The sequence below is a fragment of the Balaenoptera acutorostrata genome, chromosome 5 (genome assembly GCF_949987535.1).
Source record: "Balaenoptera acutorostrata chromosome 5, mBalAcu1.1, whole genome shotgun sequence".
Lineage (NCBI taxonomy): Eukaryota > Metazoa > Chordata > Mammalia > Artiodactyla > Balaenopteridae > Balaenoptera > Balaenoptera acutorostrata.
In genome coordinates, this window is record NC_080068.1 from 117,453,551 (window position 1) to 117,468,909 (window position 15,359).

At 42.4% G+C, this 15,359-nt stretch overlaps 1 protein-coding gene and 1 long non-coding RNA gene across 18 annotated transcripts in view; both read right to left on the minus strand.

The window, feature by feature from the left end:
* Positions 1-3,925, minus strand: part of CAMK2D (calcium/calmodulin dependent protein kinase II delta) — a 281,455-nt gene extending 277,530 nt beyond the window's left edge. For 3 of the 17 annotated variants that reach the window (XM_057546258.1, XM_057546251.1, XM_028168700.2), the window contains exons 1-2: positions 3,705-3,920; positions 2,010-2,104 (exon numbers count right to left, since the gene is read on the minus strand). In XM_057546258.1, coding sequence (XP_057402241.1) covers positions 2,010-2,104; positions 3,705-3,769 — 160 coding nt within the window. In that variant the 5' untranslated portion in view covers positions 3,770-3,920. Of the gene's footprint in view, positions 1-2,009; positions 2,105-3,704 lie in introns of all 17 variants that reach the window. The other 14 variants (XM_057546253.1, XM_057546257.1, XM_007191057.2 and 11 more) reach the window with 7 other exon arrangements.
* Positions 3,926-5,408: 1,483 nt separating this feature from the next.
* LOC130708282 (uncharacterized) lies at positions 5,409-15,149 on the minus strand. Its single transcript, XR_009008465.1, has 3 exons — positions 15,095-15,149; positions 11,535-13,390; positions 5,409-9,759 (listed from the first exon to the last, which is right to left on the minus strand). It is a non-coding gene; the product is annotated as an uncharacterized LOC130708282 (long non-coding RNA).
* Between the last annotated feature and the right edge of the window lie 210 nt (positions 15,150-15,359).

Below are 15,359 nucleotides of genomic sequence, written 5' to 3' on the forward strand. Positions count from 1 at the left end.
GTCACAAAAACCCTACAAAAGGGTTATATTATTATTTGATTTTACAGCTGAGAAAACTGAGGCTCACAGAAAATATGGAAACTGCCCAAGATCACACAAATAATAGGCAGGGGAATCATAATTTAAATCCAGGGCATCTGGTTCCCACACCTTCTTCTTCACCTCATTCTTCAGTAGGTTAAGAAACTTGCCCAAAGTCACAAGAAAAGAAAATTGCAAAGGGAGAACAAGAAGCATGCATGTTAGCCCTTCACCCTTACTACTTTCCCTAAATGTAATTTGAACAATAAGGATCATTAGATCCAGAAGGGGCAAGGTGGCTTTGGAGTAGATTGTTCTCTAAAGCAGAGTATGAGCAGGTGAGGGACATCAGCAGAGTAGCCGGGAGAAGGAGCTCCATCAGGCTAGAGAAGACTTATCTTCCATACATTCGAGGCAAAAGAAAGTAAAATAAAATGTATGTGAGCAGAGACAGCGTATTTGCCACTCTGGTGTAGGTAGTATGAACTGTGGTAGATGAAAAGGGATGACTCTAACTAAGAAATTAGTAAAAATGAAGCACATGACTGATTTATTTTGAGAGAAACTTTAAAGCCATTGAAAGATATGGGATAGGTGTTGTAACGCCTCCAAAAGAACTGATACCCCACTCCTGCCAAAAGTACCTAGCACACAGGAAGAAATTATATAAGCACCGAAAAAAATTTGACTACACTTTTTCATTTTTCTTTTTCTTTTTTCTTTTTAACACTAAAATGTCATTTACAGTCTAGCAACTCTTTACCGTTAAAAATGTTCCTGTGGAGGAGAGAGAAGTGGGGAAAGGGAACGTAATTGAGCATAACGTGCTTCTCATTAGTTCTCATGTCCTGAATCTATGGTGTGGGTTACTTTAACAGGTAGACCGTCCTCCGACTCATTAAAATCAGGTGAAAGAAATCACAACAAAATCCCATTTAAATGAATAAACTGAAATGTCAACCTAAATCTAAAGTACACGTTAAAAGTAGAATCTTCAATAAAGAGAAAAAAAAAATCATGGCAGAGACAGACACAATGATACCAGGATACTAGAAAGCAATACTTTTTAGAAGACAAATTAAAGGAAAAGTAACCCTAATGGAATTTTTTCTCATTACTTAAAATAAACCAGGTCACTGTAATGGACTTACACTATGGCATTTTGTTCATTTTAATTTCATTTTTATTTCATCAAGCCATAAATTCCCATGGAAACACCTTAGACACGTGCTCACAATAATTGGAATGCTTACCCTTTCAGTATAAGTACTTTTGCATGAGTTCAACAAAATAAAAAATGCAATGAGGCCCCTCCAAGTTTTTTGCTTATGTCAACAGCTATTTTATGAGTATGAATTACCTTTGCGGTTATAAAGCATGTGTAAAATACATTACATGAGTGAGAAGCCTTACTGCAGACGATCCAGTAAAGGTCTGCACACAGAAACATCAAAATCAAGGTGAATTTCCTAGAATATAGCAACCATAAAATTTTCCTCCCAATGCCATTACTGTTAAATATACCTTGATGAATTAAGTTCAAGTGTAACTACAATTGAAATATATGATTCAACTGAGTTATGACCCATTTTTCCTCTCAAAAGCAAAAGGGAATAATGACAGTTGTGAGACTTACATTTTTCCATTCCAGGGTTTTTCTGAAAGTTATTTCACAGGGGAGCTAAAGGCAAAATGCACTTAGTGACATTTATTTGCTTTAAAATAGTTATTTATGCTACTACTTCACAGCACAGATAGAATTTTAATAACAATTTATCAAATAACAATTGTATTTGGTCATTTATTTTTAAACTGTACAGACCAAGAGGCATTCAGGAAGGAAATAATCACAAAATGTCATATGATACCTAAGGCTACAATTATAACTAAATGACATATTTACATACAACAGAACCAACATACAACAGAACGAACAACCAACATGACAAATACACAAGTAACATATATATGTGATTGAATATACCCACCCCTAGCAGAAAGCTTTTTGGTGTTGATAATTTTGGCAGCATATTCTTGTCCAGTAGGGATTTTCATACATCTTCTCACCACTGAGAATGCCCCCCTGAAAACCAATAATTAGCAGGTCATCAATATAATCAGCTCTGATATTCTATTAAAAACACACATCTGAGCATTTTTATTGAATTTAGTGAACTGTCAAATATCAGTATACCATATAGTAATATCCAGAAAATGAACCGTTCTTTCTGGAAACTGAGACCTTCTTTAATGTTGAAGAATAAAATTAGATTTCATTAACTGGGAGCACACATTATTAATCAACAAAATGAAGAGAACTGCCAATTACGACGGCTCTTGTTTGCACATGAAACTTGAAAACATTTTACACTTCACACTAACACAGCACCAAATGCTCTGAGAAGAAACCCTGCAAAGAGCAGAGCTGAGGAGGAGCTGCCTATTTATTTCAGTAGGAAAAAATAAAATTAATGTGGCTCCAAGTAAGTAAATATGGTGATAGTTTTCATTAAAATAAATCTTAGGAACACTTGTGTGGGGTTTAACAAATCCTGCTATGGTTGATTTCTCTGTGCCCTGTTTCGGGCTGGGGGAGGGGAGAGATTAGAATTAAGCTGCTCTTCCGACATATTCTCCATGTTTTAACAGCAGACAACATAAATATATAGGATATGATTTTCATTACATTTAAAAGATATTTACATGTCCTCTAACTCAACTGTATAAAACAACAACACACACATAAACCCGCCCCTTTCTTAGGCAATGTTCGAAACTAGCGACAGAGGATTTGGGTTTGGGTTTGATGCTACATAAATTAACGTTCACGGCTCGGCCTCTAGGTTCTTTGCACAGGTTCTCAGTAGGTCTCCTGTCCCCTTCCTTAACATCACCAAGTACAATAGTTCTGCCAGTCAGGTGTAGGAGGTCGTTTTATACAACGCTGGGCTACCCTTGGGAAGCTCTCTCCCGGTGACCAAAGGGCTCTTCCGCTGCCTGTATTAAATAAATCCTTCCAGAGAATAAGAAGACGTACACGTAAATCCTAGGAAGGATGATGATGAGCGAGTCATCTAGTGCAAAGAATAATCGTGGATATGGGACAGGGGTTCGAGTTCCTTGGGGTGGCCCTGTTCCTGGACAGAACAACTCCTGGACGCGAAATAGACTCTACGCCAAGTTGAACTTTCGGCACCAATAAACATGGCACCGTCTGTGGCTGCGAGTTCTCATCCGTACGTGGGTCGTACGGCCGACACGCCTGCGAAGCAGAAGGCATCTCTATTTACAGAAAACATGATCTATGTTGCATTTTACATGGGTTCTTGTTTCCTCTCCATATACACACACACACGCTCGCACACTTCTCAGGTTGACAGCTACAACTGCAGGGATCGTAAATCCACCAAGTCTCTGGTGCAGAAAGGTGGGGGGAGCGGGAGAAGGTGGGCTGAGGATTATCGGAATGGGCCACAGCCGGGGTGGAAGGTCTTGCCCCTTCTTTGTCCCTTCCTCTTACTAACACAGCACCTTCCTCCGAGCTGACACACCAGGGGCCCCTCCTCCCTCTCCTCCCGTCTCCCAAATTCCCTCGCCCCACGCGGGAGGCCGGTAGGTCGGGGGGAACGCGACCCGCCCTCTGCTGGAAAGGGGACGTGAGGGTGCCCGGCAAAGGCGCTTACTTTCCGAGCTCCTCGAAAAGCTGATACTCGTCCGTGAACCTGGTACAGGTTGTAGTCGAAGCCATCCTCGGTCCGGGCTGTACCCCTGGCTGGGAGCGCGGCGGACAAGACGCGAGCGGACGCGCGGCTTCCCCAGGACTAGTCCCGCGGCGCTGTCACCCAGGGCCGCCCTCACTTTCCTCGTCCGAAAGTAGCTCGCCGGCGAGGGAGTATGCGCAGGGGCGGGGCGGGAGGGGAGATGACCAGAAAGGGTGGCGTGGGGTCTCCTCCCTGCGGTCCGCCGATCCTCCTCCTCCTCCTCCTCCGGGCCTCGCTTCCTTCTTCTCCTCCGGTCGTTCCACCCGTCCCTTTTCCAGCCCCTCTCCTCAAATGCAGGGGCAAAAGTACTCAAGAAGAGGGACCGGGAAATGGAAAAACAGCCGGGCACGGGGCGAGCGGCGAGCAGTTGCGAAACGATCCGCACCGGAGCAGGAGGGGTAGAGGCGGAGGGGAGGGAGCCCGAGGGGGCGGAGGCCGCGGAGCCGGGAGCGGACAGCTCGAGCCCAGCTGCAGCTGTCAGCAGGCGCGGGCGCGGGGTGCGCCAGGGCCGGCCTCCCAACCGCGGGCACCTCGGCTGCCTCGCGCTCCCCACGAGCCCACGCCGCCCCGAGACTGCGCGGCGGAAGAAAAAGCGCTGGGCTCTGGCGAAGCCTCGTCTGCTGTCCCCAGGCCTCCGCCTCCTCCCCGGCGCCTGGCAGCACCCCCTCCCTCGCGAAGCCTCCTCTTGCTGGTCCCACACCTCCTGCTAGCGACTCTAACACTGTCCCTCCGTGGATTCCTCCTTGCCTCCCTCCCCGAGTCTCACACACGCGCAGAGCTGTCTAGGGAGAGACCAGGTGGGTGGAGGACGTGCGGGGGGAGAAGCCGGGAGAGGGTTTAGGTGAATGAGGCGAGACGTCAAAATTAGTTAAACCCGCAATCAGGCTCCTGACTAAATGTGTGGCTGATTTAGCGGGAATATGTGGGGTAACTCGTGGGCTGCCGAGGGCTGCTGCCGGGGGTCGCAGAGGCCCCCAGCCCGGTTAGGGGCGCCGGGCTCTAGGGACCGACCCCAGCCGGCGCGCGAGCCTTGGTGCCCTAGGTGGAGGGGCGAGGGGTGCAGGCGCTTCATCTGGGTGCGGCTCCGTGTTGACACAGCGGGGGCCGGATGTGGGTAGTCGACTGTTTCCAGAGAAGGGTCCCAGCCTCCCACACCTCCCGGTGATGCTCGGGCCCACCCACCAGAAGCCACGCCGCCCGCTCCTAGGCGCCCAGCGGGGGGTTCCTCCCTCCCCCGCAGCGTCTTCGGCGAGGGACGACGCCCGCCGTGCCACGTTTCACTTCTGATATGACTGCCACCTCACTCTCCACGTCCCCCCGCCGTTTTCTAGGTTGGGTTGCTTAGACTCTGGCAATCCCCACAGGCCTTTGCTTCGGCCATGAATGTTAACAGAATGAAAGCAAAAACTCCGCCACGGGGCCACACCTTCCCTACAGAATCAACTCCCCTGTAACCTCAGTGAGTTCTGATAGTAAGGCGGTTTCTCGCGAGATTTCCTGCTCTGGCGGCGGGGGCGGGGTAGTGGGAAGGTTGGGTGTCGGTCACGCGACCTGGTAGGGACTGACGTCACTCGCATCACGTGAACAGGTCTAGTGCCTTTCGCTTTGCAAAAGGAAGAAGGGAAAGGCGAGGTCGTGTGTGCTTTGCTTGTATGCTCAAAGATCTGGTGGGATTGTGGCACCTGAGAATACTCCGTAAATGGCTATCTGAAAAATCACTTTATAGTTCAAGAACACGTGCTATTCATTAGCATATCTGTCATTGTTTACAGTAAATACGAGAAAAAAACTATCCATTACATTTAAAATAGGAGAATTGCTGAGTGCTAAAACAACCCGTGGGCCTTCCTTCCAGTCCTATGTCTTTAATAAACTATGCAATTGCAAACTTAGAAGCAGACCAAAACCGAAAGAGCTGTGAATGGTCTTTTCCAAATTACTGCCTTTTGTTTTACAGCATGGGGACTTTAAAAACCTGCAATTCTATTGCTAATTTGCATCGTTAGCATTACATCAGGGATTCAAAATTTCACAGCTGGAAGATGAAAGGTAAATAGGACGTCCAGAGAATCTAAGATTGAAAGGAGTTATTTCTTGCTCTCAAAGGCTGCTGTTAATTAGTGAATTTGTGCACCGTCACACATAATCCTAATTCCCTTATTTCCTATCTGGGGAATGCTATTCTGCCAATAACTGAGGTTTTTACCAAAGTTCTCAAAGTGTTCACAATTTTTAACGCTTATAACAACATTGGACTTTGTACATATTTTGATTCCTAACCATAAAAAGCAAATATTGTGTAAAATGTAGTGTACAAGAAAAGATACCAAAAACTATATGAAGAAAAGTAACAAGGTGTCTAAATATTAATAACTGGGCTAGAAAGTTGAAAAAAAAATAATTTGGTCTCGGCTAAAGATTTTTAATATATATCTTAAATATTTAGCAACATGGTCCCAAGTTGTAATGTAATAATTTAATATTCTTATGTGAATCTAAAAATGAAACAGAAGTAAAATTAAAACAAAGATAATATAGAATTTTACAACTCTGGGGAAGAAAATTGTTTTTTAAATATTCAAGTAACGAGGCCTACATAATTACTGTATTTATCTCAGTTATTTAAACTACCCATAATTGTAAGTGGTTATGATGATTGTGTGATACAATAAAGGAAACAACTGAGTTTTAATACTGATCTATTATTAGACAATAAATGTGTACTTTTTAAGCAAACTGCTTAATCTATATTTGCACCGTTCCCTGATCTATATTTTGTACTAATTAAAATATTTCTCTTATTTAAGAAAAACTGACAGTTATTTCTGATGTTTGGACTCCGTAAGACAGTAATCCTTTGAAAGTTACACTGAAATTCCATATGGATTATCATCTCTTGCCTCCTTCCTGGTCTCCTGCTTCTGCCCTGCCTCCCTTCATTCAAACCTCAGCCCAAACAGCCAGAATGATCCCCTTAAAACCTCAGTAAGAACAAACCATGTTTATGCTCAAAACCTTCTGAAGGCTTCACCCCATCTCAATTGGACTAAAAACAAAATTCTAAAACTGGCTTATAAGGCCCTAGAGAATCTCTACCCCTACTCCATTAGCCTTCTTACCTCAATTTGTGCCCTGGCTCACCCTCCTCTGGCCACACTGGCCTCTGTTGTTCCTGGCACATGCTCCTGCTTAGGGACTTTGCATTTGCTGTTCTCTGCCGCCCAGAATGTTCATCTCTTAGATATCATCCTATCTCATTTCTTCACCTCCCTCCAGTATTTTCTCAAATATTACCTTATTGTGGTGGTCTTCCCTGCCCACTCTATCAATGACTGCACCTCTCTCAGACATGATTTCTAGTCCCATTCCCTGCTTTATTTTTCCCCTCAATACCTATTACCATATAGTGTACTATACATTTTTTCTTGTTAATTGTTTATACTTCCCAACTAGAACACAAGCTCCCCAAGGGCATGAATTATTGTGTGTTGTTCACTGCTCTATTTCTAGCAATTAGAATAGTGTCTGGCACGTAATAGCTGCCCGATGAATTTTGGTAATGGGTAAATTGATTATTTGGGGGTTTAGATTAATCACAATTTTCATATTAAAATTGGTAGTTGATAATTAACATACCATTAAGACATCTTACTATAAGGGTGATCATTTTCAATCAAGATGGTCACAGTATCCCATGATTAAAAGTGTTTATGCACAGAAATGGATTTTTTAAATACACAAATAATTGACATCAAGCAAAAAGGATCTAGTACTAATTTTCTTGTCATTGGAGTCCATAAAGGAAGAAGGAATTTCTGTTTTTTAGATATATTGGCCTTACTAAATTTTACACCGAAATAAAAGGCAGTGCCAAAGGTTTTAAATAACTAGAGTTCATTGTGAAGACACAAGTCAATGTTAGGAAATGAAAAGTGTGGCTTAAAGTGAATTTTTCATGTGTAAAATGAAAAAAAAATTTTCTAAACAGTAGCATATTTGGTTTCTCAATTGATTTAGTTAATCACACAAAAATTGAGATCATTCAGTGTATTGCTTCTAGCTTCTAACTTTCTACTTTGCTAAGGCGGAAGCAAAGTATTCATAATTTTATCAACTTTAAAAATTTACGCTTTAATACTGGAAAGGCAGTAACAGCAAACAAAGGGGAAGGGGTCAGGAAGTTAGGGTTGGACGACTGTTGGTTTGAAAAGTAGTTGTAAGCAGAGCCCTATCACTACCTAGACTACTGGACTTCAATCAGGTGAAATCATGTCAGTGCCAAGATAAGGAAGAAATCTTGCTCTAAATGTATCCCATCCCTTTTTTGTGATAGCATTAACTGACAAACAGCAAAGAGACAGAAGACACTGCAAATGATCACTACATACAAATAGAACATGAGAATAAAAGATAGAACTCTTGTAGATAAAAATTGCAAGACTTCAGTAGTCCCACTAGGAAGGGATAAATTTCTAATACTTAAAACAGCTATTCCCAGTCATTGATTTCCCTTGCTACAAAGTTACATACAAGAAACAATGAAGAGATGACTATCTCCATAGCACCCCCAAAGGCCGAATCCATCAGTAGTATGTATATTTCTGTGAGAATTTTAGCAGGGTCTGTATTGTAAGCCACTCTTCACTGCAGATTTAGAGGCAAGGAGAACAAAGCAACTAGCTGTTGCTTTTTTCAGTAGTCTTCCTAAGGTACAGTAACTTAACCACATAGAGCCCGACACAAATAGTCTACAAGTGAGTGGATAATCTATTCGCTACACCATCCATTTGTGCAAGATAAATTTACAGATGAAGAAATTAACTGTTGGGACTTCCCTGGTGGCACAGTGGTTAATAATCTGCCTGCCAATGCAGGGGACACGGGTTCGAGTCCTGATCCGGGAAGATCCCACGTGCCTGGGGGAAGATCCCACATGGCGCAGAGCAACTAAGCGTGTGCGCCACAACTACTGAGCCCACGTGCCACAACTACTGAAGCCTGTGCACCTAGAGCCTGTGCTCTGCAACAAGAGAAGCCCCTGCTGTCCACAACTGGAGAAAGCCTGTGCACAGCAATGAAGACCCAATGCAGCCAATAAATAAATTAATTAATTTTAAAAATATATATATTACCTGAGACCAGATTAGAGGAGTGCAGGCCCTACACACATCCTAATCTTATCAGCAACCCCACCCTTGAACTGTTGCTATAAAACTCCCCATCAAATCCTCCCAGGTCCCGTCCCAGGGACACAGTTGTTTGGGGCAGGAGCCGCTGTGTCCTCCTTTGCCTGGCAAAGCAATAAAGCTATTCTTTTCTACTTCACCCAAAACCCTGTCTCTGAGATTTGATTCGGCACCAGTGCACAGAGGCCGAACTTTCAGCATCACTCTGCACCGGTTATGACTTTCACTTACTACTGTTGTAACACTTATCACTCCTGTAATTAGGCTATTGGCCCCTTCATGGCAAGGAACTGCCATTGAGTCCCTCACCACAGCACTAGCACAGGGCCTGTGCCCTAACAGGTGCTCAAAAATACCTTTAATTTAAAAAAAACAGAATATATGTTATCATTAGTCTTTGTCTCCCAAAATATTAAAAATGCCCAATCTTTAATAGGCTGTAATGAGTCCTCTTTGTTGCTATATTTAATGGATCCTTTTCACTCCTTACATAACTTGACCTCTCTGTATCATTTCATACTCTTGACCTGAATCTCTCTGTTGGTTTCCTTGTCTGATACCACATTCTCTACTCACAGCACCTCACCTGCCAGCCCACATTTCTGTCTCCTCTTTTCTTCAGGCTCATTCCTGGTGGCTGTTTTTCTCCATCTTTGTGGTAAATAGTTGCTCTTAGGATTTTGTCTTAGGCAACTCTTTTTCTTATTTTACACACCTTTCCGGGGCCACCTTAGTAACTCTCATTATCTTGATTATTTTCTGTGGTAAATTCGCCTCTCCAGGTGTAGATCCTTAGACAAGATGAGACAGTTATTGTGGCAGCGCTCTCAGAGAGAAGGGTAAGGAAGTGGAGAAGCAGGGCAAAAACAAAATAAACACAAACAAAAAACCCAGCATGTGCCTTCAGGCAAAGTCCCAAACACAGCCTGATCTACCAGCCGCTCAGGAGGGTAAATTACACCCAGATTTTGTCCCCCTTCAGGCAAGGACTTCCCCATTCCTTCACCAGGCACTCATTGACCACCAGCTATGGGGGAGGGGGAAAAGAAGGGATATAAACTCCCAAGGGGTCAAGTAAGGCCCTCCTTACTTTCAGGCACATAGAGAATGAAGAAGGGAAAAACCAAGTCAGCTAGATATCAAAAATGCTAATGACTGAAATCTTTACCTCCAACTCCCATCTCTCCATGAGCTTCAGACTTGTGTTGCCAGCTCCCTATTGGAAGTTTCCTCCCAGAGAATCTACCTCTGATTCAACATGTTAAAAATTAATCTCCCAGCTTCCCTCTCTATCTGCACCTCCTCCATATCTCAGCAAGACTTGAGGGTCACCTGTAACGGTCCCCCTCCCTTCCCTCCCACAGCCAATGACAAGTCCACACACCTCATGACATACCCACTGCAAATGCCTTCTTTTAAGCCATCAGCTTTTCTCACTTATATTAAGGCATTAGGTCACCCTTCTTTACTGAACTTACACTAAAGAAATCTAATGTGTCTCTCCTCAGTGTAGATACCATTATTAGTTCATCACATATCCTTTAAAAAAAAAAAAAAGCCCCAAATCTTTCATATACCCTACCACGCATTTCCTGGTTTGGACTTGGTTAGTTTCATGGACTCATCTCTCTTGTCCCCATGCTACGCCATGATTCCTAAACATTTCTAGAATTATCTATCCACTTCACTTCATTTCTCATCCCTGGCATTCTAGACCAAACTATCATCATCTCTTAACCAGTTTGATGAAACAATCTCCTAACTGCATTAATCTGAGGTCATTGAAATTCTTCCTGATAAACATCTAACTACCTAGTGGCCTGTTTATCTAAAGCACAGAGCACCTCATTCTGTTTTTCATCCTGAATTCCTTTCAGGGGGCGTTGTCAGTAGGCCACTGCAGTGGGTTGTGATTTAAGCCTTGCATAACTGAATGATGAGCAAGGCTCTTTGTTCTTTTTTTGTTCACAATCCCCTTTGCCTCCTTTTGATCATAAAGTCAACCAAGGTTTGGGAGGTATTTAGTGACTGATTTGTCCAGTGGCTCTGGGAAGGCTCATTCCTACATCAGGCAAGGATTTCATTGGTAGGCCATTCATGTGCTATATCTGCATTAGGCCCTGTTAAAAACCTAAAAATTCTCTGGATCATCTGTCTTACTAGTCTATTGCGATCCAGAAAATGTTTCTCCCTTGTTGCATCTTCTCATACGTAGAAAAGTACTAAAATCATTAACTTGACATATCAGTTTTGTAATTAGCACTAATCTTTTACCAAGATATATGCTCAATTACATGTATATCATACCCCAAAACTTGACATATATACTAGTTCCTCCCCTGCTTCTTTGGAGTGGTTCCTCAGAGCTATCTCCTGGGCTACAGTCTGTGGTAAGACCCTGAATAAAACTTAAACTCACAACTCTTAGGTTGGGTGGGTTTTTTTAAGTCGACACTCTTGTCTTGATTCATGTAACTTCAGAGGAAGGCAGCGTCTACTCCAACACTCTTCATTTTCAAAACTTAACTTTTTAAAAAAATCAATGGTTTAAACTTCAATAAATTACCTTTGCAAAAAGTTGAAATTTCTGTTTTCATCATGTAGTGGCCAATGCTAAGGATTTCCTATACGCTATGTATCGGGTAGACAAGGCAAACTGGACTCAGAATAGATTTTGAAATGTACTTTCTTACTCAATTTATTATCACCAATCCTGTATAATTATAGTAACTTCTGTCCTATTTGCATGACAGGTCCGGTTAATTTATTATTATTTATTATAATTTATTATTCAGATACTACTTATTCATTTCCTAAATCATCAAGGCCTCTGATATTTCTTATCTCTCTGCTTATTTGCTTTGCAGAAGTTGGTTGCCATGCTCATTTATTCTCTCTTTTTTTTTTTAATTTATTTTTGGCTGTGTTGGGTCTTCGTTGCTGCTCAGGCTTTTCTCTAGTTGTGGCGAGTGGGGGCTACTCTTTGTTGCGGTGCGCAGGGTTCTCATTGCGGTGGCTTCTCTTGTTGTGGAGCATGGGCTCTAAGCAGGTGGGCTTCAGTAGTTGTGGCTCGTGGTCTCTAGAGCGCAGGCTCAGTAGTAATGGCACCCGGGCTCAGTTGTTCTGTGATATGTGGGATCCTCCCGGACCAGGGCTCGAACCCGTGTCCCCTGCATTGACACGCAGATTCTTAACCACTGTGACACCAGGGAAGTCCCTATTCTTTCAAGAAGCAGAAAGAGAAGAGGTTTTAAAAATCTATTTGCCCAATGAGATAATCCATGTGACTAAACCTACCCACCAAAATCTGTACTATCCTCCTTCTACCGAAATAGGGGTGGAGCTGTACACATAGGCAGAATACATTTACCAGAGTTCCCTGCCTCCAGATTATGTTCTTGGCAAAGATACGTGAGCAGAAGTGATGTGTACCACTCGAGATTCCAGCCCCTGTGCATGCTCATTAATGTTTTTCATGTTTCCTAAATGACTGCGACAGTAATTCCTAGGGCAGTCCTGTAAGTATCTCGTTGAAGATGGCAGAGCCAGTGTCAGCCTGGGTCCCTGAAAGCCTTCATAAGAGCTGAGCTACTGCTAACCCAGAACCCTGCTATTGACCAAAGAAATAAACTTCCTGTTCTTAAGGGAACTGAATTTTGAGGGTCCTGTCTTTTTCTGTAGGTTAGTCTCCCCTATCTAAAACAAAGTATGTAAAAAAACTCTTAAAATCAAAAGTACTGCACAAATATAAAGTATTACTATAACTCAAAGCTTATGAATAAAATTACAATGAATGAATGAATGGAAATAAGTGATTTGGGTTATGACCATATTTTGTTTTTCCACATCATGCCTGTTTCCATTAGTGTGGTAATTGAGAGTTAGCTGTTCTAGAATGGCCCAACTCCAATCAGAACACATAGCTATATTGTTCAAGTTAAAAAATTAAATAAAAGAATCAGTTTACCATTCTCACTTCCTACTACACACACACAAATACAGTTTTCCTTCAATAGGACAGATTTTTAGAATTTCTGGAAGCTATAGCAATACCCCTACAAAGAACATTTCTCTCTAAAACCTCCCATTTTTTTTTAAATTAATTAATTAATTTATTTATTTTTGGCTGTGTTGGGTCTTCGTTTCTGTGCGAGGGCTTTCTCTAGTTGCGGCGAGCGGGGGCCACTCTTCATCGCGGTGCGCGGGCCTCTCACTGTCGCGGCCTCTCTTGTTGCAGAGCACGGGCTCCAGACGCGCAGGCTCAGTAGTTGTGGCTCACGGGCCCAGCCGCTCCGCGGCATGTGGGATCTTCCCAGACCAGGGCTCGAACCCGTGTCCCCTGCATTGGCAGGCAGATTCTTAACCACTGCGCCACCAGGGAAGCCCCTAAAATCTCCCATTTTTAATGCTTTTCTATTATATCTGTGAAGAAAAAAAAAGAGCTTCAATTAGTAGCTTATTTGTGAGCAACACTTCTTTTCACAATTATTTGGTTCATCTAACAAAGAAGATGTGCCCTCAAATTAAGAGTGAAAAGGTGTTTTTGAAGGTAGAGGCAATTAAGCTGGGTGAGTTATCAAAGTACATAGAAAACAAAACGAAGCACTCCTGCAGCTTAAATGTGAAGAATTATGCCATCGATTTTGCAACACTTATTGTATAAATCGTGTGTTTCTGTATTAGGCCAGGGACGCAGAGGATGTAATGTAGAACAAAATAAATAATGTCCCTAATTTTATAGGGCTTACTTTTGAGTGGGGGAGATAGGCGTTAAATCAATTATTCATAAAAAAATTAAATAATATGAAGGAAGAATATAGGGAGCTATGAGAATGTATAATGTTTGTCTTGGTGGGTAGGAGAAGGATGAGCAAAATGAGATCTGAAGGATAAGTAGGAATTAACTAGATAAAAGAAAGTACAGGGGAAAGCGTTCTAGTAGATGGAACACGGCAAATTCAAGGCACCAAAAAAGGTCCACTGGATTAGGGTGCAGTGAATAGAATAAGGCTGTAGGAGTGGATCAGAGAGGCTCTCATGGGGAACTTAAAACTATATGAAGAGCAGTATGGAAAAACTGAAAGGGTTTAAGAATGGATGTGATGTTCTTGTCATAAAGTTCATTCTGGCTGCCTTGTGGAAGATGAGTGTTAGCAGTATAAAAAGATCAGCTTACCGCGATGAAGAGCGGCCCCCGCACCGCGATGAAGAGTGGCCCCCACTTGCCGCAACTAGAGAAAGCCCACACACGAAAACTAAGAGACCCAACACAGTCATAAATAAATAAATAAATAAAATAAATAAAGTATTAAAAAAAAAAAAAAAAAAAAAAAAAAGATCAGCTTAAAAGGCAAGGTAGGGCTTCCCTGGTGGCGCTGTGGTTGAGAATCTGCCTGCCAATGCAGGGGACACAGGTTCGAGCCCTCATCTGGGAAGATCCCACGTGCCGCGGAGCAACTAGGCCCGTGAGCTGCAACTACTGAGCCTGCGCGTCTGGAGCCTGTGCTCCGCAACAAGAGAGGCCACGATAGTGAGAGGCCCGAGCACCGCGATGAAGAGTGGCCCCCGCTCGCCGCAACTAGAGAAAGCCCTCGCACAGAAACGAAGACCCAACACAGCCAAAAATAAATAAATAAATTTTAAAAAAATAAAAATAAAAGGCAAGGTAAAGGAAAGTGATGGCTTGGATTTAGACGGAGGTGTTGGTGAAAATAGAAATAAATAAATATTTAAAATATATTTGGGAAAACTAATATTAAAATAATAAAAAACACATTGATAATTAAGACCATCTGTGTTAATATGAATTAGATAAAACTGTATGTAGACTATTGATGTCAACATGACTTAGATTTTATTTTTTGTTTTTAGGAAAACTCTGCCTAGGTAACATAGCACTATAAATCAGTAAATAACTTTACTGTTTGCTTCAGGAAATCTCTTCAGATCAAACTGTTAGAGACAATAATCTGCTCCTCTGGCCAAATAATTTGCTCATCAGTTTAGTTGTCAAGACTAACTTCACAGTATCCACCAATTTTAAACTTTGCCCAGTTCTCCATTTCCCTTCTTGAAAGACTCCTTAAACTTCTTCAGGCCAGACCCCAAACCCTATAAATATCTCACCTCTGACGACCTCTTTCTGAAACACTGCCAAGACCCGGTCAACGTGGTGTTCTCCCTATTGTAATGAGTTGAGAGTGCTTTATTAAAAGATTGAAGATATTTTGAGGAGCTCAACAAGGTAAACACAGGAAGTAGTTTCACAAACACTGGCATAGTCATACAATGAAATATATGAAGCTATTATTGCATTAAATTACACTGTAGCAAAGTACTGGCGTTGAAAAATGTCACACCATGTTAACTAAAAATTCAAGTTACTATAGAG